Source organism: Rattus norvegicus, chromosome 15 (assembly GCF_021556685.1).
Source record: "Rattus norvegicus strain SHRSP/BbbUtx chromosome 15, alternate assembly SHRSP_T2T, whole genome shotgun sequence".
Taxonomy (NCBI): domain Eukaryota; kingdom Metazoa; phylum Chordata; class Mammalia; order Rodentia; family Muridae; genus Rattus; species Rattus norvegicus.
In genome coordinates, this window is record NC_141548.1 from 101,173,696 (window position 1) to 101,196,727 (window position 23,032).

General features: G+C 47.6%; 1 protein-coding gene across 4 annotated transcripts in view; it reads right to left on the reverse strand.

Moving 5' to 3' along the window:
- Abcc4 (ATP binding cassette subfamily C member 4) overlaps window positions 1-23,032 on the reverse strand; it is a 234,972-nt gene that overhangs the window by 7,837 nt on the left and 204,103 nt on the right. For all 4 annotated transcript variants that reach the window (XM_087584853.1, XM_087584855.1, XM_087584854.1 and 1 more), the window contains 4 exon segments: window positions 15,057-15,146; window positions 10,283-10,455; window positions 9,777-9,882; window positions 3,543-3,677 (listed from right to left, as the gene is read on the reverse strand). In XM_087584853.1, the coding sequence (XP_087440979.1) occupies window positions 3,543-3,677; window positions 9,777-9,882; window positions 10,283-10,455; window positions 15,057-15,146 (504 nt within the window).

Sequence of the window (23,032 nt, forward strand, 5' to 3'; positions counted from 1 at the left end):
CAAGGGCAAGCGTTTTCAAATATAGTGCCTGGAGATATGCATCAGACTCATCTGGCAATAAATACCCTGCTTGCCACTGCCTCAGTGGAGAATAAACGGCCCCTAGCATCAACTGAAACCGTACATCCAGTGTGCGGTTTGCATATGCTTTGCTCAGGGAGTGGCACTATTAGGAGGTGTGGCTTTGTTGGAGTGGGTGTGGCTTGGTTGGAGTGGGCATGGCCTTGTTGGAGGAGGTGTGGCTTTGTTGGAGTGGGTGTGGCTTGGTTGGAGTGGGCATGGCCTTGTTGGAGGAGGTGTGGCTTTGTTGGAGTGGGTGTGGCTTGGTTGGAGTGGGCATGGCCTTGTTGGAGGAAGTGTGTCACTGTGCGGTGGGCTTGTAGACCCTCCTCCTAGCTGCCTGAGGATGCTCAGTCTGTTCCTGGCTTCCTTTGGGCGAAGATATAGAACTCAGCTCCTCCTGCACCAGGCCTGCCTGGATGCTGCCATGCTCCTGCCTTGATGATAATGGACTGAACCTCTGAACCTGTAAGCCAGCCCCAATTAAATGTTGTCCTTTATAAAACTTACATTGGTCATGGTGTCTGTTCACAGCAATAAGACCCTAACTAAGACATCCAGCAACTGAAAACTCTCCGAAATAGATTCTAAACACCGATGGAAACACTAGTGTCCTGATTCTTTTTACGTTTTGGTTGGGAAGAGGGATGTCAACTGAGGAACTAACTGCTCCTGTCAGACTGGACCATAGGCAAATCTGTGGTGGAAGTTTCTTGATTAATGATTGACAAGGAAGAGCCCGGCCCACTGTGGGGAGCTCGGGTGGTTCTGGGTTGTATCAAACAGAAAGCTGAACAGGACAGAGAGTGAGTGGTGAGCAGCGTCTCCGTGGTTTCTGAATCAACTCCAGCATCCTGCCTTGGCTTCCCTCCTCCATGACAGACTGCGATTGGGACCCATAAGCCAAAGGACAACCTTTCCTTCCCCCGCTGCTTTGGGTCCTATCTTTAGGAATAGCAGTCGATCTAGAGCAGCAAGTGACCCTGAAGCATGAAGTGGGTAAACACACGGAGACATTCCTCACACTGCGACCACACTTCTCTGCACGGATTCTCCCCTCGGGTTGAAATGCTGACCGAAGCAGGGGATTTAGAATCATCTCTGCTGTGAGGAGGATGACAGCAGGCCTCAGTTTCCCCATCTTTAAAATAGACATGCTGAAGGGCTGATGGGATGGCTCAGGAACGTGCTTGCTGTGCAAGCATGGTATCTGGATTGGGACCCTGAGAACCTATGTAAGGAGCCTGTGTGCACCTGCTGTCCCAGTCCTGGGAGCAGAGGCAGGAGGATGCCAGGGGTTGCTGACAGTCAGTCTAGCCAAAGTTGCCAGTGCCAGGAGCAGTGAGGAGTCGCAGCTCGAGAAATAAGGTCAAAAGAGAGAAGAGTCCTCATATCTGCCCCTGGCCTTGAGACACACAAGATACGTGTGTGTGTGTGTGTGTGTGTGTGTGTGTGTGTGTGTGTGTGTGTATGTGTATGTATATGTGTATGTATATATGTGTACATATGTATGTATATATATGCACATATATAAATGATTTTTATATAATATAGATCTAATTAAATTTGATAATTATTCATTCTCAATGTCTTTTTCTTCCTGTCTACCACCCCCCGACTGCCACCACCGCTTTATGCTAGAGATTAAATTCAGGGCCTCAGACAAGCTAGGCAAGGACTTTACCACTGGGCTATACCCACAGCCCACAACAGGGCATTTTCAAAAGTGGGTGCATTTTGAAGGGGGTGAGGGTGTGGCTCAGTAGAAAGCACTTATTTACCAGGTCTCAGGTTCTGGGTTTAATTCCAGCATGACAGAATAAAACATGGGGGTGGGGAATGGGGAGTGTTGACATGTAGGTGGGAAGGTTCCCCTGGCAGGAAACGCTTCAAGGTTTACTGTCCAGTGATTCCCAAAGCATTGACGGGGTCTCCTGGAAAGGGAGCATGGGCTGGGGGAGACTCTGGAAATGGAGGTGCTCTAAATAACTGAGTCCCCCAAAAGGACAGCAATCCAAAGGCAGTCTCTCCCTCAGCCCATGTGAAGAAGATCAGAGCACAGACAGTGTGGCCCAAGCCTAGGTTTGAGCTCTTGGCTTCCAATTACTTACCAGCTGTGTGACTCTGGGCACGTTCTCTAAGCCATAACCTCCTAGGCGGACATAAAGTTCAGAGAAGCTGGGTCACACAGCCCACAGCATCTACAGAGCAACAAAGCCTCAACCCTCACCGTCGCCATCATGGCTCGCTACTGGGTGAGACGCTTGCTGGTCTTCACCAACGACTAAAGGTATGCTCACACATTCTTATCGTGGAATAGCCGGCACACTACTCCTACATACACACAGCCCATCAACTTATCAGTTTTAAAGTTGATTTTACTCACTCACGTGCCAGGGCGTGTCTGTGTGATTAGGGACGCCTTCCGGGTGTGCACGCCATGTCTAAGTGGCATGCCTGGCTTGTTACATGAGTTCTGGGATCCAAACTCCGGCCCTCACGACTGAGGAGCAAACGCTTTTAGCTACCGAGCCCTCTCTCTAGCCCCTACTGGTAATGAGCTGAAACAGTGGTAAAGGGGAAACCTGGGTGCGGCTGCTCACCCAGGACTGGTAGGATACTAGAGCATGGTTTCTTGTTCTGTTGTCTTCAATAGATGCTTACGATGTCGCACAACCTCAGGCGATTTTATTCTGCCTATATATTGTTAAAAAATCTGAGAAAGGAACGAAGGTCGAAAACCACACCTGATATTGTGGAGTCTAGGGTTACAGCTGTGTGACATTCAGTCCCTTAAACCAGAACGCAGTTAGCTGCCCTGGGCGACAGTGTGCTCACGTCGGGGAAGCTCCCATGCAACACGAATGTCTTTGAAGCTTTTCCACTCCACACATTAGGCTGTGGACTTACGGTGTACTCAACTCCGGGTACATCCTGCCCCCTCCCACATTGATCTTCTCCAGAAGGCAGGAGAAGAGAAACAACGGTCTCTTTGGACCCCAAACTCAACAAAGACTTGTGGAGACAGGCGGGAGGAAGTAGCAACGGTGTTCTTTACAAATTATAAGGGAAAGAATAGCGACCTCAATGCCTCCGGTAGACCTATTATTTATAACAAACATATTCCATTTGCACCTTAGCCTGACTTTCTGGATGTAACCTAACAATACCCACAATGCAATATAACAATGTAACCGGCAATAACCGGCAATGCAATGTGTGAAATGCAATGAGTCTGCAGTCGGGGCTTACTCCCTCTTGGGCACGCCTGCCTGTACGTGCACACGTGCGTACACCTTCCCTGGGTTCTCCTGCCAAACCCTGGTAGACCTGACTTCAACCCTGGACGTGTTGAAGCTTCGTCTCCCAAGGCTTATAATTGAAAAGGGCACACAGTGCCTTTTTTTTTTTTTTTAAACCAGACCCCTGGTGCCAAATGGTGAGGAGGGAACACTGTAATTAAGGCTGCCGGGCCAACTCACCTGTTTTGCTGTTTCGGTGAGGGCAGCGGCTTCGCCCTTACCCAGCTGCTGAACCATCTTGTAAAAGAGGCTCTCTGGATTCTGCAGCAAAACATACGGCTCATCATATTCTCTCAGTCTTCCCGAATCCAAAACCTGGGGATCAGCAGAAAGAAGAAAGCCCACTGAGACACACGGCGTCTTGTAGCAGTATATCATCACACAGACAATGCTTCGGAAAGGGGCGGGGCCAGGGAGAATACAGACTGTAATACAATCTATTTCGGTGGTAGCCTGGAAAGGTTTGATTACCCTGAGCTATGAAGCAAACAAAGGCCATCCTGACCTTTTATTATTTTAATGTTACAGGTAGCGTCAGAAGAATGAACGTTCTAGACTATTATTATAGGGAGCTCCTCTGTCTGTTGCTCTCTGTATTCTGCCAAGGCTTATTAGGGGAGTCTGTTAGTGCTTTTAAAACCCTCAGACTCGGAGCTTGGAGAGGCGCATATACGTACAGAATACATATATGTAAGAATCTATGAACTGAAGAAAATTAGCCTGTATATTTAGAACATGGGTCATGTCAGAAAAGCCAAGCGCAACAGTGACCAAGCTGGATCGATAGGATCTGAGCGGTAGCTGGAGGGAGAGGTGCTTCCAGAGGTCCTTTAGGGCCGATGGGGACTGAGCCTGGTGAGTTTCATCCTACAGCCAACCCCGGGTGAATGACAGACAAGCAGTTTCAGCACTGCTGTGCACAGAAGAAATCGCTAGACATCCACTTTCTCTCTGGATAAGACTAGAGAAGTAATTGGGGGGCTGATGACCTCAGGTACACACAGCAGGAAGGGCACAGGGTCGAACGTCTTCGAACTTCCCTTTTGTGGCTTCCTTCTCTCTCCCTTTAGCTGCTGAACAGTTGATTGCTCATTAATCTACACTGGGGATGGAGAGGTGCTTCTCACTGAGCATTTCCACTTATTAGTGGCTTTGGTTAATGGTTTCAGACAGAAGAGAGAGTCAGAGACAATTGGCCCACATGACGCACCTCGGGAAATGTAGGTGGCACTCCGTTCCTCACTGGGCTGTGTTTAGAATAAATCCATCTCAAGAGAACCCGCCGAAACTCTAAGCAGGGCTGGGGTTGTTTTTCCCTATCTAGATATTACAGTTAATTTGGCCCGTGGTATTTAATCGGAAACATTTATAGAGTCTCCTGAAGGGCATCTTTCTGTTAATCTTTTGTTTACGACTGTGAATTGCTGCTAAGGGCAGCTTTCTCAGAAGAGTTCAAGAATAATTGAATCTGTCATATCCACACAATAATTAAAATGTCCTATAATTTGGCATGCCGATTTAGATGCCCCGAATGTATAATTTTACTGAAGGATTGCATTACAGGACATAGCCACTCCCCCTTACGTTAACGGAGGGCAGGAGCACAGTTCTGAAATGCAGGTCTCTCCTTCTCCAAAGACCAAGGAACTGAGTCAACGTACTTTACAGAACGATGGGCTCTCCATTCTGCAGAAGCCATCCCAAGCAGAGATTTCACTTTTGTCTTTAACCTCATCGGACCACATTGTTGCTACATGGCATTTACATTATCAGGGCACGCCCATTGGTGGCAATGTGAGAAGACAAGAGCCCATAATGCACTGGGAGCAGGGGAGAAAGGATGGGGGCAATACAGAATGGGAGACAAGGGTTCAGGAGTCACATTCTTCAAACCGACAGCTGTGGGCGAGACAGTTTAAAAGGGAAGGAAGGAAGACTCAAGGCACCTAAGTACTTGGAAAGAGGTTGCCCCATGCTGTCTATCAGGTTAAGGACAAACGCACACGCTGGATGAGTCAGCTAGTTACACAAGCTCAGCACGGACGAGTTATCAGACCTCCATCTCTGCACAGTCCAGGTCCTTGTCCCAGATGTGAGGACTGGGACCCATTTCAAAATAATTTAATCCAGTTTATCCACAGGGCATGGCCACTCCTGACATTAAAGAAAAGAAAAGGAGATTGCAGTTTTAAAATGTAGGTCTCTCCCATGCAGAAGGCTAAGGGAGCAAATCAAGTTGCTTTACAAGAGGATGTAGCTTCTATTCTGCAAGAGTCGTACGTAAACCTCAACCTTCACACCTCGCCTCTCGCTCTTACATTTCCTCTTTTGGAGCCTGAACATCCATGTTGGTTTATCCGCACCCAGGATATCTGACTTGGAACTGTACGCCTATTTTTTTTTTTTTTGGTAGAGTAGTTAAAAGTACATTCTTTATAAATTTCAGGATGTAAGAAGTAATATTACATGACTAAGATAAATCTGAGATGGCTTCTTATCAAGCATGTGTGCCTTGCAGGGTGGCACTGTGCCCTCGGGCATGAGAGGGACAGGTCCCACCCGTCCTCGACAGTGAATGCATGCGGTCCTCTGGGTCTGTTGCCCTGGGGCTGGGCTGAGCTCAGGCCGAGAAGTCCCTTGAATGCTGATGATTAAATTGGAAGCTCAGCAGCAGTCTTGGCCTTAAATTTAAGTTTCTGTCCCACGTTTCACTTAAGTGATACCTCACGATAAATGATAAAACTTTATCATTTATTTCAATGATTTATATTGAGTAAGGGTTATGACCCAACCGGTTCTGTAAGCCCAAAGGATGACACTGATTCCTACACGCAGAGACCCACAGAGAGGCTGATGCTATTCCAGTGCCCAGGAACAGGTAGTGGGAGACACAGTAACGCAGGGTTCTAGATGCCATGTATGCCATCAGAGGAGTTGCTGCTAAGACAGAGGCACGTGGGCTGGCTGGGTGGCTGGCTGTAAGCCTATTCTTGATGGGACATTTCTTTTCCTTCCTCTCCTTTTTCAATGGCCTAATCTTAACCAAGAAAAGTTCCACAAAGGTGAAACGGAGTGAACCAGACTTCCAGTGAAAGTCTGGTTCATTCTGAGTTGCGAAGCCTTTCCAGCTGGGTGTGCTACCTTAGTTACTAGTTTTACTTTATCTGGGAAAACAACTAGGAAGAAAGGTAAAGATTATAAGACCACAGTGTGGCCTGTCAACAGGCGGCCGCAACCCAAGTCTCTGAGCCTGGGCTTCTCTATAATTTAATTCCCTAGAATCCCGATTGCAGACAGGGAAAGCCTCTAATGCTGGCAGTGGTTAATAGCTGTGGACCCTAGTCAGGCGTCTCTTGCGCTTGCTCCCGGGAGAGCCCAGAGTCGTGTGGACAGAAAGCACAGAGACTGGGACGAAGCACTGGCATCAGCTGAAGGGAGAGCAAAAGCCAGGTATCCAGTTAATCCTAAGGAGGAGGGGGAAAAGCCGAGTCTAACGTGGAGATAGCTCTCGGGAGGAGGAGGAGGAGGTTTTCCAATTTGTCAGCCGTGCTCCATTGTTTTGTGGCATAAGAGCAAATGAGTGCGCTTATTAAATTAGCCGTCATAAAGACTACACCAGCGTGTTTAATAAAGTTAAAATGGAGAGAACATTTTCATAAAATAGAATTCTAAGCCTAACACATTAACGGTGCTTAACGAACCAGAACTGGTTAAAAAAAAAAATCCCTTTGGAAAGCCAACCCATCAACAAAGCCATTAATTAGGTCACAGTTATTTCCCAACAAGCCTTTTGTTTGGCTTACAGTAAACAAAACCATTCCCCTCCGCCTTGTGGAGTGTTCACCACGCAATGAAGTGTAATCGCTACACCTTAAGCACTTGTAATCGCTCAACCTGATGGTGACATGCTGTTGTTGCTTACGGCCTTCATCCACATCACTTCCTCAGCCACTCCCTGAGCCCGGCCCCTGGCCTCTGGCACACCATGCTTTGCAGCTGACTGGCATGTGGTGGTGGTTTGAATGAGAATGACCCCCATAGGCTCGTATGTTTGAAAGCTGGGCCCCTCCATAGTGGAACAATTTGGGAAGGATTAGGAGGTGTGGTCTTGTTGGAGGAGATGTGTTATTTAGAAACCTCAAAGCCCACGCCACCGGGCCCAGTTCCCCTGCCCTCACCCACTGCTCCGGCACTATGCCTGTCTGCTTCCCACTGTGATGACCAGGGACTGGCCCTCTGAAACTGTAAGCAAGGCCCCAGTTAGATATGCTTGCCTTTCTAAGAGTTGTCTTGGTCATGGTATCTCTCCACAGCAATAGAGCAGCGGCTAAGACACATGTGTATGTTTGAGATGCCTTAGAACAACAGGACAGGCATTTCTAAGGCAAAAAAAAAAGGGGGGGGGCTTCAAAGGTTAGACAAAGAATACCTTTGGCTGCTGGAATTTGATTGTCAAAGTCTCTAAAGGCCACTGCCTTGTTCAAAGCTTAGAAAGTTTGTTCTAACAGGGAGTTGATAGAACCTTTAAGAGGTGGGGCCTATTGGGGGTTTTTAGGACAATGTGGGTGTGCCCTTGATGGGGACTGTGGGATCTTGGCTCCTCCTTTTCTCTTTTGCATCCTGCCCATGGCTAAAAGAGCTCTCCCTTGTTACACATCCTCCCAGGATGCACTGCTTCACCACGGAACCAGATAATCACAGATGGAAATTTCCAATTCTGGAGCCCATCAAGTCTTTTCACTGATTATCTTGGGTATTTTGTTACAGTAACAGAAAACTGGCAGATATGCTAGTATTCTACCAAGTTGATAGTCGGGGGATGATCAGAAGTTCTAAAATACAACAGATGCTGGATATATCTGAGTCTAAGTCCCCATCTTTGAAAGAAGAGGATGCATGTCTTTTGGGTCCCCTAAGCTGGGACCTTGTGCCATTCTTATAACAGAAAGCCGCTCAAATGACCACATCTCCTTTTCGCAGGGGAATCTCCTCTGTTGCTGCTTTGTCTCTGATATGTCCATGGCCAGGGGACATGATATGAATGAAGACTTCCCCACACTGGAGTTCTGAGGTTGCAGGGAAACAAGGACACGTGTTCAAAGAGAACCCTTTCCAAGCTGACTTCACCCTGGTCTCACCCATGTATCCCAGCGCTCGGGTGCTCACCTTGGAAGCCAAGGCGGACTCCTCTCTCCTCCCACAACCTACACTCAATCGTAGCTTAGTTACACTGTTTGCCACTTCACCCAGATCCACTCATCTCTCTCTCTCTCTGCACTGCTAGCCTGACAGTCTGAGCTGCCAAGACTCGGGAGAAAGAAAGATGTCAGAAAGACAGCAGCCACGCACTGAAGGACAGTGGAGTGAGGCCAGGAGGGGAGGGAAGGGTCAGATTATAACCTGCCGTGTCAACCACACTTGAGGACTTAGACGTAGATAATGAGAGAAAAAACAGGCTCTGAAGATTTACCGGGAGACACTAGTAAGCCAAACACTAAACACCGGTGTCAATAACAGAGGCGCTTGGTGAAAGGGATACTCGAGAGCTAGACGTTCATACCCACATGCCCACATGCCGGTTAAGTATGACTGACAAGAGATAGAGAGGACCCGTTGACATTTCTGCAAGATTCTGTCCTTCCCTGCGGCAGGTAGGTGAACCCCATGAAACACACCTAGGATCTACTGGTCATGCAGGTGGTCCGGGGTCGAATAAGAAAGCAGACTGAGCAAGCCATGGAGAACGAACCAGTGAGGAGCATTCTTCAACGGCTCCTGCCTCGGGTTTTCTGCCTCGGTTTCCCCCAGGGATAGACCATAAAGTATAAGACGAAAGGAAACAAACCATCATTCTAAGGTGCGTCTGGTCCTGGTGCTTCCCAGAGCATCAGAGAGCAAACTAGGAAAGGCCCTAAGATAAATCACACAAGGGACCTCTTCCTCTACACGTGGGTGCTGGGAACTGAGGTTAGAGCTCTCGGCAAGAGTAGTGTGTGATAAAGACTACACAGCACAAAAGCTCATGACTGCCGAGCCTTTTCTCCAGACCCAGAAAGACTGGCTTTTGACCAAGGGAAGCCATAACAAGGTTGGTATACACAAAACGAGACTGTCCCACTACTACGGAGTATGAGACAATATTGTAATGCATTGCCCGGCTTGGGACATTCCATTGGGGGTGTAATTCATCTTAAGACAGTCCTGCAAATACATTTAAAAAACAGTAGATAAAGAAGCACACCTGAGGTGGATGCATAGTAGGACTCAGTGCACACGTAAGCACTCAAGGCACTGTTCCAAACAGAAAAATTAACCCGGGCTTAGCTTACTGGGGGTTCCCATCAATTTTTTAGAAGAAAGGACACACAGAAGGTGTGAGCGTCTATGGGCATGGCCGGGGGCAGGGGGACCCACCATTATCTTGTCGCTGTCAATGATGGTGTTCAGTCTGTGAGCAATGGTGAGAACAGTGCACTGGGCAAACTTCTCCCGGATTTTCTGTTGTATTAACTCGTCAGTTCTGGAATCAGAGAGGTCACATTCAAGTCAGCAAAGTCGCGTGACCCTTAGCAATATTTGTGAAACCCTTTAGTCTCGTTAGAGCTCAGGCTGGTTTTGAACCCACTGTGCCATTGAACCCCAGAGCCTTCTGCATTAGGGAAGGTTTTAGATGCTGGCCTCTGGGGTATTTGCATGTGCACAATGAGATGCGCGAAGCCAGAAGATGATTTTATAAAAACATATGAGTAATTCTGCACATGAGACACCAGTGCACCAGACAGCTGAAGGGCTGACAACACCCAGACATCCCTTAGAGTCATCGGACCCTTCCTGTGAGCCACGTTTAGAATTCACATTCAACAGCACGTTCATGGTCGCCCTGGCTCTGAACCACGCCCACCGTAGCCCTGGCTCCGTACCTCGGATCCACATTTGCAGTTGCTTCATCAATGATCAGTATCCGGTTTTTCTTCAGAATTGCCCTCGCAAGGCACACTAACTGTCTCTGTCCAACACTGAAATTGGATCCAGATTCTGCTAGTTCAGTGTCCATTTTACCAGGAAGATCTTCTATGGCCTCTTTAAGTTGTACCTGTAGGCGTAGACAGAAGAATGACACTTTCATAAGTGAACTATCAGACCAATCTCTTTATGACTAGGTTTCTGAAGTACTTCTTCCTGGAGGCCTCGTGAGGCAATGGTAAACATGGTCTATTGGTCCTGGGTCACAAGGAACACTGCTTATGTAGTCTCGGAAGACTACCTCCAGGGTAAAATAGGGCAAGACGGAGAGTTTCCCTTTACTAAGATTTAATTTTGTTTATAAAAATTGTATGTGTCTGTGGTGTGTGTGTGTATCTGTGTGTGTCTGTGTATGCGTGCCTATGTGTGTGTCTTTGTGCATGTGTGTGTGTCTGTGTGTGCATCTATGTGTATGTCTGTGTATGTGTGCATGTGTGTGTTTCTGTGTGCACGTGTATATGTGTGAATGTCTGTGGGTATCTATGTGTGCCTGTGTGTGTCTCTGTATGTCTCTGTGTGTATCTATGTGTATATGTGTATCTATGTGTATATGTGTGCCTCTGTGTGTGTGCCTCTGTGTATCTATGTGTATATGTGTATGCTGTGTGTGTATATGTGCCTCTGCATCTATGTGTGCCTGTGTGTGGCTGTGCCTGTGTGTGTCTCTATGTGTATATATGTATCTATGTGCCTGTGTGTTTGTGTGTGTCCGTGTGTCCATGTGTCTATGTATATGCATGTGAATGCAGCTGCCCATGGAGGCACAGAGAGGGCACCAGATGCCCTGGAGCTATAGTTACAGGTGATGTGAGCTTCATGGTGTGGAAAAGAATGTGGGTTCTTTGCAACAACTACAGGGGCTTTTAGCTGATGAGCCATCTGCATTATGTCCTGAAAATGTCCCTCCTTAATGGTTAGTCATGAGTACAGTTCACAGAGACAAAGCACAGGGCAGATTAGTGACTGAGAGCCGTGGAGGTTAACAATAATGAGGTGACAGAGGGCTCTAAAACCCTAATCACTGTGACGACCCACAACGCTACAAATTTATTAAAATCACTGAACCACATTTCTACTGGGACCACTTCCTGGCATGTAATTATACCTCTGTGAAGTTGGTGCATCTCAGAGGCACCCACCCTACCAACCTAACTCCCTTCCCGCTACATAACATCCACCAACATCCTCTGCCCAGAAACCATGGAAGTCTCAGAAGCGAAGCTCTTCCCATATATAAGACGTACTATAGAAAGTGTAAAGCTCATTTACATAATGCCACTCACATAAATTAGATTTGTGTGAATAATTTACACAAGTGTGAAGCAGGGCCAAGTTTGCCGATACACATCCTGCATAGGAGTTACTGTAGGACGCATGGCCCCCAGGAGAAATAATCCTGTAGGCGCCCTCCCGTTTTGGAAGATTTTAATTAATCAGGAGAGTCTGGAGTAGCTCCAACCACTGGGACCCACTTCTTCTACGTCAGGAATCCTGGAGTGTGTTCCTTCTAAGTCCAGTCTGCGATCGCCAAAGCTACGGAAGGCCAAAAGGCATTTACTCCAATCCACAGACATCCTAGAGTGAATGGCAGCCCATGGGAAGAACACAACATGAGATCTTCGTGCCCCATCTATGGTGTGCTTTCAGTAAGCTGCCGCTGACAGACTCGAGTCATAGGTATCAGACTACATCGCTGGGTGGCCGCTCAGGTCTGTGAACATTTCTTCTGGAGAGGTTTTACAGAACAAGGGTCCACCTTGGGTTATCCCCGAGAGGCTCAGGACGGTGTCAGGTCATTTCAGCAAGAGAACAGCAGACTGAAGAGTGGGCTCTGGGGCTTGATCTCGGGCCCTGGTGCTTGTAAGGAAACCTGTTGCCAACGGAGCTATCTCCCTACTTCAGACTTTACACTTGAAAGCTGAACGGCCTAACGATGTAACTCCTGGGCTCAAGCCCTGCCTGGCTCTACCAACGACAAGTTCCTGACTTCTCCCTGTCTTTGCTTTCTCACCCGCAAACAAGACACAATGCTATCACGGCCGAGATGCCTATCTTCAAATCTTCAAGATGCCTTTGCTCATCGTGAGTCAGAGTGTGTAAGCGTTTTAGAGCGGTGCTCGCCACAAAGAGATCAGTCGATGCTGCCTGTTACTAATCGTGTCGTCGTCCAGGTCTCCTCACGTTGTCTTCCTTCATTGCATTTATCAGCCTTAGTTTTGTATGCATGGAGGTGTCCTAACTTCTCCACCAGAATCTGTCTACCTTGATGACTATCTGAGAGAGTGTAGGAATCTACAGTAAGCTCCCAGTAAGTAACTGTTCAGACCTATGACGGAGCCACGAGAGTGTCTCGTCCGTACCTGTTTCTACAGGTTAGGAAATAAATTCATATGAATACGCTTTTATATAGAGTGCAATCACATTGTTAAATGGCTGTGAAAGATACATATCTCATAAAAATGAACTGGCCCCAGGATATCACAGCAGTGACGCCTAAAATAGGGAGAGCATTTAAAAATTAAAAATTATAATTTCAGGACAGTTGATTCAGCTATAGTATTCTAAACTGTTTTGGTAAGGAACAGTTTGGATTATATCTTAAGTTTGGAGACCTAGGAAAATACCACACACTTGTAAATACTCGTAAAAGTCCCCGAAGTTACAGCCACACACATTCTCTCTGCTACGCACACTGCAGGAAAAGGTGGCAGAATAACTGACAGGGACGCTCGCTTGGGGCTGGCTCTACTTTCTTTGAAAAGTACTGTAGGGGTCTGAGCGAGAAACGCCCCTTATAGGCTCACGTATCTGAATACTTGGTCCTCGGCTGGTATTGGCGTTTAGGGAGGTTATGGAACCTTTGGGAAGTGTAGCCTCGGGTGGAAGTGGTTACTGTGGGTGGGCTTCGAGGGTTTCTAACCTCATCCCATTTCCTGTTATCTTTCCCTCTGCTTCCTGTGCGTGGAGGAGGATGTGATCACACAGGTTCTGGCTCCTGTTCTGTTGATGTGTAACTCTCTTCTCCCTACATCTTCTCCCTCAGAATGTTCTACATATATATGACTCCAAAACTCTAATGAAGCCAGAGGCCAGAGGCCAGTGACATCCACGCGGGAGTTGGTGAAGAAGCCAGCCCATGTGTGGAAAACCAAGTCCCCCAAGTGGCTGCAGAGGGGTGGGTGTGTGAGGCCTGCATGACTTCCGAAGCAAGAATTGCTGCCAGGCTCCAAACTGGGGTGTGTGCGTGTCAGAACCCATCTTGAAATTAGGTTTCAGAGCTCCGCACGAAGGGTGACAGGGGAACATATGCTACCTCAAGACCGTAACTGTGATAATGGCGGTGCGAGACTGGTCTCTGAGGTCTGGTGCTCGTTAGGTTTGGTCTTTAAGGAATAAACCATGCGTCTCGGCAATGAGGAGGAGATCAGTCAGTTACCGCGTATTTGTAAAACACCGAGCTAGGCTCGGGGAGGGGTTTCTATTATTGACCAGCTTACAGTTAATTTGCAGAACTAGAGTGAACTTGAAAAATATGTATGCTAAAACATGTAAACCAGGAGCACCTTAACAGCCCAAATCCTTTGCCTGTGTGAGTAAGGAGTCCCCAGGAATCGGTCTGCAGGGACACACTACACAAACAACAAGAAAATCTTCCAAAATTAAAGGTATCAGCACGGAAACTTAACCAAGGCTCCAGGAGTCTGCTAGCTGGACTCCGCTGTGGCATCGCAATGACAGGTTTGTCAGTAAATAGCACTCTCACGTTCTGTGTCATTTGCTTTTACAAACACCGTCTTATGAGACTCGAGAGCACTGGGTAAGAACGACGTCATTTTCCCTTCAGCTGATAAGGAAAACAGATGCCTCATTTTCCTACGTGCTCCCCTGCCCCCAAACAAAAGCAGTAAGGTAAATGGCTGCCGCAGAGCACTACCTTCTGAGCCACAAAGCCCATCTTCATGAGCTCGTGTGCCTCTGTGCGCCTGTCCATCACGACAGCCCAGGGACTGCTGACACACCCCCTTGGAAGGAGGTTACGTTAGGGTCACAGGACCCTCACATACATTTCCAATCAATCCTCCTGTTCATGTGTATGCAAGTCTGCCCTGACTGCACATGGCCTTGGGGTCTTGGGGAGGAGCTAGAGAATACAGGGTGGGGAAGGCTTATGGGAGGGGACCCCCTCAACAAAGCTATGCTAGGCACAGATGTTCCAGAATGGCTGCTTTAGGGTCACCGCCTCTCTAGCCCCCTTATCCACACTCTGTAAAAAGCACGAAAGCCCTTTAAACCCATTGGTTCCCCAAGAGGATCACTGGTGAGCTGAACTTTGGTTTGTCCTTGGGACCTTGGGAGGTGCTGAGTGCATAGACTTGGCTTGTGCGCCTCCGCCATCCCCCGGGAAGGAAGAATTCTCACAACAGTGGTACAGGATATTTGGTCTCTAGGAGAATTTGAGCTTTGCTAAGGACAAGAAAGATAATACATTGGCTGAACCAGATTTGGGTTAGTTAAAATGCACCACAAGGAATATTATTTCATATACATTTCACACCCACTCACAAACATCAGTGCTCCCCAAAGCGGGGAATAAAGGTAGTTCAAGCACTGCCCACCCTGCTCCCCCCAATAGCTCTGAACACACAGACGCTAAGGACGAAAGGACGTTACCTCCTCTAGGGCTTTCCACAGCTCCTCGTCCGAGTGCTCATTAAAGGGGTCCAGGTTCTTCCTCATGGTTCCAGTGAACAGGACAGGTTCCTAAGAGCCCAAGAGAGTCAATGTCACCGCCACGTCCCGACTTTCAGGACAGAACGGAGAGGAAAACAAATGCACCCAAATACACCACGGCCATCGATTCTAAGGTTTCACACGCTTGCTCACGAAATGTCGTCCCTATTAAGTTTCCCACCACGCAAATGTGCTCCAAAACACCTCCCTGGAGCATGAAACGCTAACAAAAGAAACCATGGCGGTGTGCCAGCGGAAGAATAAAATGATGGAAGTTAACAACATTTTCCTGGTCATAAGCAAAGATAGGGTTATTGGAGTAACTTGAAAAATTTCTTGCCAGTGCTAATAGGGAGTCTGGAAAACAGCGAGTGCCATGAGCAGTTCGTGCTTGCGGTGAAACCTGCTTTCTCCCTTGGTGAGGAGTCTTCTGGGACACATTCTATTCTTCATTCAAAGAGGACGACAGCTGGTGGCCCCTCCATTCGTGGACATGACCTCCGATGTCACATCAACCAATCCCCACATTATCTTGTCTGTGCATCAGGGCTGCCCATCTGGGGAACCTTATTACTAACTACAAGAGCAAAGTAAGCCGGACCCCAGTGCAACGCTCGGGAGGTAATGCGTCTTGCATTCTTCTGCTTCAAGTGGAGTTTACGATTAAACTTCTGCAGATTCACGATCTCATGCACGTGCTTCAAGAGGCTGCACGGATTTTCCTCTAGGCGTTCTGTCAACCCAGGCCATAAGGCATGAGCATTGGAGAAGGGCCTAGCTGGCTGTTAGGAATCGTGAGGTGCATAGATGTTAGGAATGGAGAGGCCAGGCTTTCCCACAGGTCCTGGAGAACTGCTCCTGGGCTACAAGTGTGGGGTGTTACCTAGCCTTGAGGCGGGGACTTTAACACTTAAAAGACCGAGGGGGAGGGCTTTTCTTCAGAGACTGATAGTGTTACTGCTTCCTAGTTTCAGATTAGTTGCCAAAAAAATGTATATAGACAACCAGGGTTGTGTCACACCCAATCCACAGCACCCCAATGTGTACCTCCCCTCACATCACCCCATCTGTACCCCTCACAGCATGCCCAAACTACAACACCATTGTGGCGTTTGGTTTGTGTAAAGCTGACTGTGAAGTCATAAAAAAAAATTGAAAATGGCAAATAAGTCAAACGAAAGGGGTTCAACAGGCTTGGTTATGGTTAAAGTTACAGAATTTAAGATGAAAGAAAGACAAACTTGCATGTGGTGGGACTTTCTTATCAGCGGAATAAACATCATTTTTCTGACTTCAGATTTAAAACATACACACAAACACACACATACACACACACACACAGGGAGGGAGGGAAGAGAGAGAGGGAGGGGTATAGGGGGAGGAAGAGAGGGAGGGAGGGCAGAGGGAGGGAGGACAAGCAAGTACAGCTCAGAGATTCTAACAAGACAGGTAATTTCTCTTTTTGCTTATGTGAGGTTCATGTGAGAAGACTGTTCTCTCTTTGATGCTCTTCTGACCTCTCCACAAAGGCTCAGCACCCTGGCCAGTACGCTATGAAGGGGCCCCGACTGAGTGCCTCTAAGGATGAGTGTGTGAGGGCCTTGAGGTAACCACAGTCAGGAATCAGCTTTGAGGCCACGTGAGAAGGGAGAGACGGCTTCTTGGTTTATGTGAAAGACAGGCCATTTTCCTTATCCAGGAGATCTGGTATTTTTACCTCAGCTTTTCTTCCTCCAGCTTCCTCCCAGACAGCAAAATCACATCCAATATGTCGGGTCTAGACATCCACCCTACCTTGAACACTAATGCATGTGATGACTACTGCTGATACAATGTTCATAATATTAGCACAGTAGGAATGGTGGCCTGGTGCTGGAGGGAAAAGCCTTAGGAGTGCACAGTTCAGACCCAACGCCCCGACTCATAAGCAGGTACTTACCCTGCCTTATCCCTCCTCCTCCCATTAGAAACTCCTTCCTAGTCTACATTTCAGTCGCAGAATATAAACGCCTGCTTTACCTTGTATTCTGAAGGCCAACCTCAAACTGGAGGCCCTTGGGAGGTTTGGCTAACCATCCCTAGAACACTGATCACCAAAATAAGGGTCTCTATAAAATCTATAGTGTCAGCTCAACAAGGGCCATCACTCGTGCTTATTTAGCAATATTAGAAGAAAATAATTAAGTAAACAAGAGCGATGTTCTTTGTTACAACATGCCGGATACACATTTCATAAGTAAAATTTCATCAAGACTCATTGAACAAGGAGAATGATTTAATGAAACACTGACTGGTTGAAGCCATGCTTATTTTAAAGTGGCAGGGGATTTGTTCACAGCGCTGCTTTTACGGCGGCAAAGGCATCATGTACACCACTCCCTCCCTCCACCCACTTGCCAAATAAAATCCCTAATATTATCTTCAAAAGGTAATAAAATGTGCCCAGAGCGGACACACACTGAGAGAGGAGATAAGGGTCAAGTTAATTATCATTTCCGATAGATATCATTATTTGAAGTACCCACCTCCCTACAACGAAGCTCACAAACTCGACTTATAAATTAGTGCTGTAAAAATATTTGCCGGCAGAAGTGGGGATCAATGGGAGGACCCGACAACCTAATTTATTAGCCTCAGTGTTTTTCCTCTGATGGTGCAGGCTCTGGTAAGAGTAAAATCAGGAAAACAAACGCACGTGTTCGACACGGCGATAAAACCAGAAGCCTGGTGTCAGGATCGTTCTTCATCACCCAGTTGGCATGGTAAGCCTTTGCGTCATGTTCAGTAGTAGGCTGTTGGCTGGCGCTAACACAGCACACATTTTTATTAGGTATGGCTGTCCTGAAGGGGCCAGTCTAGATGAAAGAAAGCATCAGGGGCAGCAAGCTGATAATCCCGGTCCCCCAAACTAGAGACTTTACTAGGCCTTTTGAACGTAACTGACTATAAGCTAGGCCTCCATTGTGCTAAGAACTCAACCTGCCCAACCTCAGATGCTTAAGCCAAACAGGGACCAAGACCAAATGGACAAGATAAAGTTCAACACTTACTCTCATCTTTTGGGGCCCCCAAAAGGAAACATCCCTCCCCCAAAATATCCACACATCAGGGGTTAGGCTGTGTCTGCTGTGTCTTCCAAGCTCCCTTGTCTACCCTGATCCTTAGGCAGCGTCTTTCTGGTCTCAAAGGTGGAAGTCCCCAAGTCTCAAGTTTCTCTTGTCTTCTTCCCTTAGTCCTGTAGCCTCTGAATGAACCGGTCATCATGCATTTTCAGAAGAAAAGAACATTGTTCGCCCACAAAGAAAGAAGAATTTAAGTCCTGAAAAGTCGTCTTTAAATGCAAAAAGGTCACCAGCTCCAGGGAGTAGTGCCATGGGTTTTAATGAAGACTTCAGTGTGCAGGAACAAAGGCGACTGCATTAGGCTGGGATCCAATTGTATTTCTTTACTAGTAACAGCACACCTACCCTCTTTTCTCTTTGAAACACACACACACACACACACACACACACACACACACACACACACACACACACACACACACCCCAGGTGATCAGAAAAGGGGCCTTAAAGAGACATAGCAGCTCTGGTTAACCTTTTAAACTCATTAGACGCTCAGGGGGATTAAGAAAAAAAAAGGAGTGGGTTGTTTAAAAAGCACCTGGTTTTTTGTTTTGGTACAAACAAAGGGAATCTATTAAACCTACACGAAGAATCTGTTTGATCATGACAAAGATTACAGATGTTGGTACACATCAGCCCCTGCTAGCCTTTGTAAACGGGAATTTACTGCGAATTGCTCTTTGATTGAGGACATTTCCTCTGTGCCAAGAAGACCGGGCTCTGGATGTAAAGAAACTCTAACCAGAGAAAAACATTGAAATTCACATTTGCAGATGCTTTCTGATAAGCTAGTCCCCGAAGCCAGGCTCATCTTGGGGCTCTCCTCCTGGCAGGGGTGGTGGGGATACAGAGGAAGTACAGGTGTCAACCATTTGTTCTGCTCAAGGAAGTCACACAGGCAGCTCACGTGGGGCTCTGAGTTTACTTGTTCCTTAAAGGAGCTCAGAAGTCCCGCCCAGACCTGTCAATCATTTTAGGAACCCTTTGTTCCTTAAAAGATGGGACCTTAGTCATCGACTAAGGCGAGGGGCTTAGCTATCTACTAGGGGAGGAGCCTAGCCATCTACTAAGGGGAGGAGCTTAGCCATCTACTAAGGGGAGGAGCTTAGCCATCTACTAAGGGGAGGAGCCTAGCCATCAACTAAGGGGAGGAGCTTAGAAGAGATGGCAGGAAGTTGCCACTCCCTAACAGAGGTTCTGGTTTGGTTCATCTAGACCTGCAGCTCAGTAGCAGAACTTGATTCCTCTTTTGTTTCCTGTGCAACACAATCAGCGTTGACTCCTGCTCACTCCTGCTCACTTAGGGAAGCGGATGCTTGACCCACATTGCTGGGCTGACTAGGTTTCTCTACCTCCATTGAAGCCCTGGCCATGCAAGCAAGGATGGGCTCTGACTGCGGACCAGTTGAGTACATTGGTGATCCTTCAGCTCACGGCACCCAGTGGATCCATGTTTCTACAATCATTTTCTATTTGTCATTTGTAATTTTGGGGCCAGGCCACCTTCACAAACCAGTCTTCTCAAGCACCCGACTGAGCCAAGAGCCTTAGGAAAGATGCCTTTCCATTACTTTTGACTTTATTCTGAGTTTACTTATTTTCTTTGGCTATCGTTTTAGAAACCCTTTCTCGGCAGGGTGGATAGGAAGACAATGACTAAAATATCTGACGGTTATAAATGTTGACGAAGAAGAGAGTATGGAGCCTGGTTAGTGCTAAGTTCTGAGCTGCTACCGTGCTACCTAATGAGTTATAAATCTCCTCCAGCTTCGGTTTCCTTTCCTGGAGCTTCTTGCCTTCCAGGGCTGCTATATCAAAGGTTCCCCCTTCTCAGGGTGTTCACAGTCAGCAAGCCCTAGTCCACAAGGCAGGGCGGCGGGCACAGCACTTTCAAAGGGCAGGCGTGACCAGCGGCTCATGAAATCAATTTTGTGGCTCGTGACTGTCATTTGTGTGTCATATAAACTAGACTAAGGTAAACAGAGTAGAAAATATCACTGCAAGGGCTGGAGTGACAGTGCTTCCTGAGACGTTCGTTTCTGAGCATGTGGGTGTGTGGAGGCGGACACATGACCCACAAGGCATCAGGATCTCAGTGTGGAGTTTGTCTGGTCGGCCAGGGATCAGTTTCAAACCAGTGTGATCCAGAGCATCAGGAGATGGCACTGGAAACCCTGGCTATGCAGCTGCTGGGCCTGACTCTTCAGCAAACGAGGGCTGGGGGATGGTTGAGAGGCTGGGAAGAAGTCAGAGGAGGATGAAAACTTGGGTCAGGGTGACAGTAAGCATGTGCACTGCACACGCTATCCTGGGGTCTTCACACACTGCGCAGTCTATCCTGGGGTCTTCACACACTGCACAGTCTATCCTGGGGTCTTCACACACTGCACAGTCTATCCTGGGGTCTTCACACACTGCGCAGTCTATCCTGGGGTCTTCACACACTGCGCAGTCTATCCTGGGGTCTTCACACACTGCACAGTCCATCCTGGGGTCTTTACACACTGCGCAGTCTATCCTGGGGTCTTCACACACTGCACAGTCTATCCTGGGGTCTTCACACACTGCACAGTCTATCCTGGGGTCTTTACACACTGCGCAGTCTATCCTGGGGTCTTCACACACTGCACAGTCCATCCTGGGGTCTTCACACACTGCACAGTCTATCCTGGGGTCTTCACACACTGTACAGTCTATCCTGGGGTCTTCACACACTGCACAGTCTATCCTGGGGTCTTCACACACTGCACAGTCTATCCTGGGGTCTTTACACACTGCACAGTCCATCCTGGGGTCTTTACACATGCAGGTCTATCCTGGGGTCTTCACACACTGCACAGTCTATCCTGGGGTCTTCACACACTGCACAGTCTATCCTGGGGTCTTCACACACTGCACAGTCTATCCTGGGGTCTTTACACACTGCGCAGTCTATCCTGGGGTCTTCACACACTGCACAGTCTATCCTGGGGTCTTCACACACTGCACAGTCTATCCTGGGGTCTTCACACACTGCACAGTCCATCCTGGGGTCTTCACACACTGCACAGTCTATCCTGGGGTCTTTACACACTGCACAGTCCATCCTGGGGTCTTTACACATGCAGGTCTATCCTGGGGTCTTTACACACTGCACAGTCCATCCTGGGGTCTTTACACATGCAGGTCTATCCTGGGGTCTTCACACACTGCACAGTCTATCCTGGGGTCTTTACCCATTCACGGTTTCTCTGAATTGTTTCTTATGTCAACCAACTAGCATCTTGGAGACAGGCACGACAAGGTTCCGTGCTTCCAGTGTCTGGTGATCACGATCTACAAGGACTCAAATCTGAGCACTGCTTTATGACGCATTCTTGGGAGCAGATCCACAGAGCACTTGCACAAAAGGAGGGTGGGAACTCATGGAACAGCACCAAGGCCTGGTGATGTCAAGGTGTGTTAGTCTCTGCTCAGATGTGCTTCCAAACCACTCCCAGCAGAGCCAGGAATCGTCTTAATGCAGCTTCTTTATTTAGAGTGCTTTTATTTACACAAGCACACAACCATCCCTTAAAAGAATTACTGAAAGTAGCATGGGGCACATTTCCAGATCCTATCACCCGAGGATGTGAGCGCACTTTACAGACACACCAGTGTCTTCTCCGGCCCGTTTCTGAGATTCAAAGCCCTTGGGATTCGAACTCTTACTTCTACTGTAACCAGGCTTCAAGTGCTCAGAAGGATCTTATGTGATTGGAAGAGTTCTTCCTTTTTTTTTCTTAAAAGGGTTGCCTTTTTATCTTTAAAAAATGTGTCAGAATATAAGTACAACATGAAATCTATGCCTTAATCATCATCATCATCATTATTATTATTACTATTATCGTGTTTAATTACATGAGGTTGCACATGCACACGTGTGCCAGGGTTTACTTGTAGAGCTAAGAGAACAACTTTCGGGTCAGTTTTCTCCTTCCGCCATTCGGGTAATGAGGATCGAATTCAGGTCACCGGGCTTAGCAGCGTGCACCTTTACTCACTGAGCCGTCTCTTTGTCTCTCCCGTCTCCTGGTCCCTCCCCCTTCTGGATCATTTTAAATCTCATAGCAGTGGCCCTAAGTGTTTTTACACTCTTTTGTAGTGGTCATCACCAATCACAGGGCTTTTATTTTTCTTAAAACTTTAATCCCCATCCCCATTAAACAAAACCACTTCCCATCCTTTAGGCCCTAATGGACACCATCGACTCTGGGTCTCCATGGACTTAAACACTCTTCCTGGGATCAGAACCGTTCACTCTCCGTTATCTGGGAATGGCTGGTTTCAAGCTACACGATGGCTTTTAGAGGATACTCACGTTGTACTGTGCATCAGAATCTCCTCCCCTCTTAAAGCTGAGTGACTGAGTGTTTGTGTAAACCACATGTTGTCCTCAGCTATTCATCTGTTGATGGGCACTCGGGTGGCTTCCACCCCCTGGCTACTGTGAATACCACGGCTATGAACTGGAATGAACAAATATCTCTGGTGTATCCTGCATTTGGTTCATATGTGTGTGTGTGTAAAATGGTGGCTGTACTATTTTACGTTCCCACTAGTAAAACCCAGCGTTCTAATTTCTCCACAAACTCATCGCAGTTGGGCAGTGCTCTATTCTGACTTGCACCCTACATGTCAGGGTGGGAAGCTCTAGCCTTCAGAGGCCATAGGCTCAGAGCCCACATTCCTTTTCTCTGGAGTGTTGGGTTCCTTGTACTCTACAGTACACAAGCAAGCACTCAGAGGCCCATTCCCCGCATATGCTCAGAAAG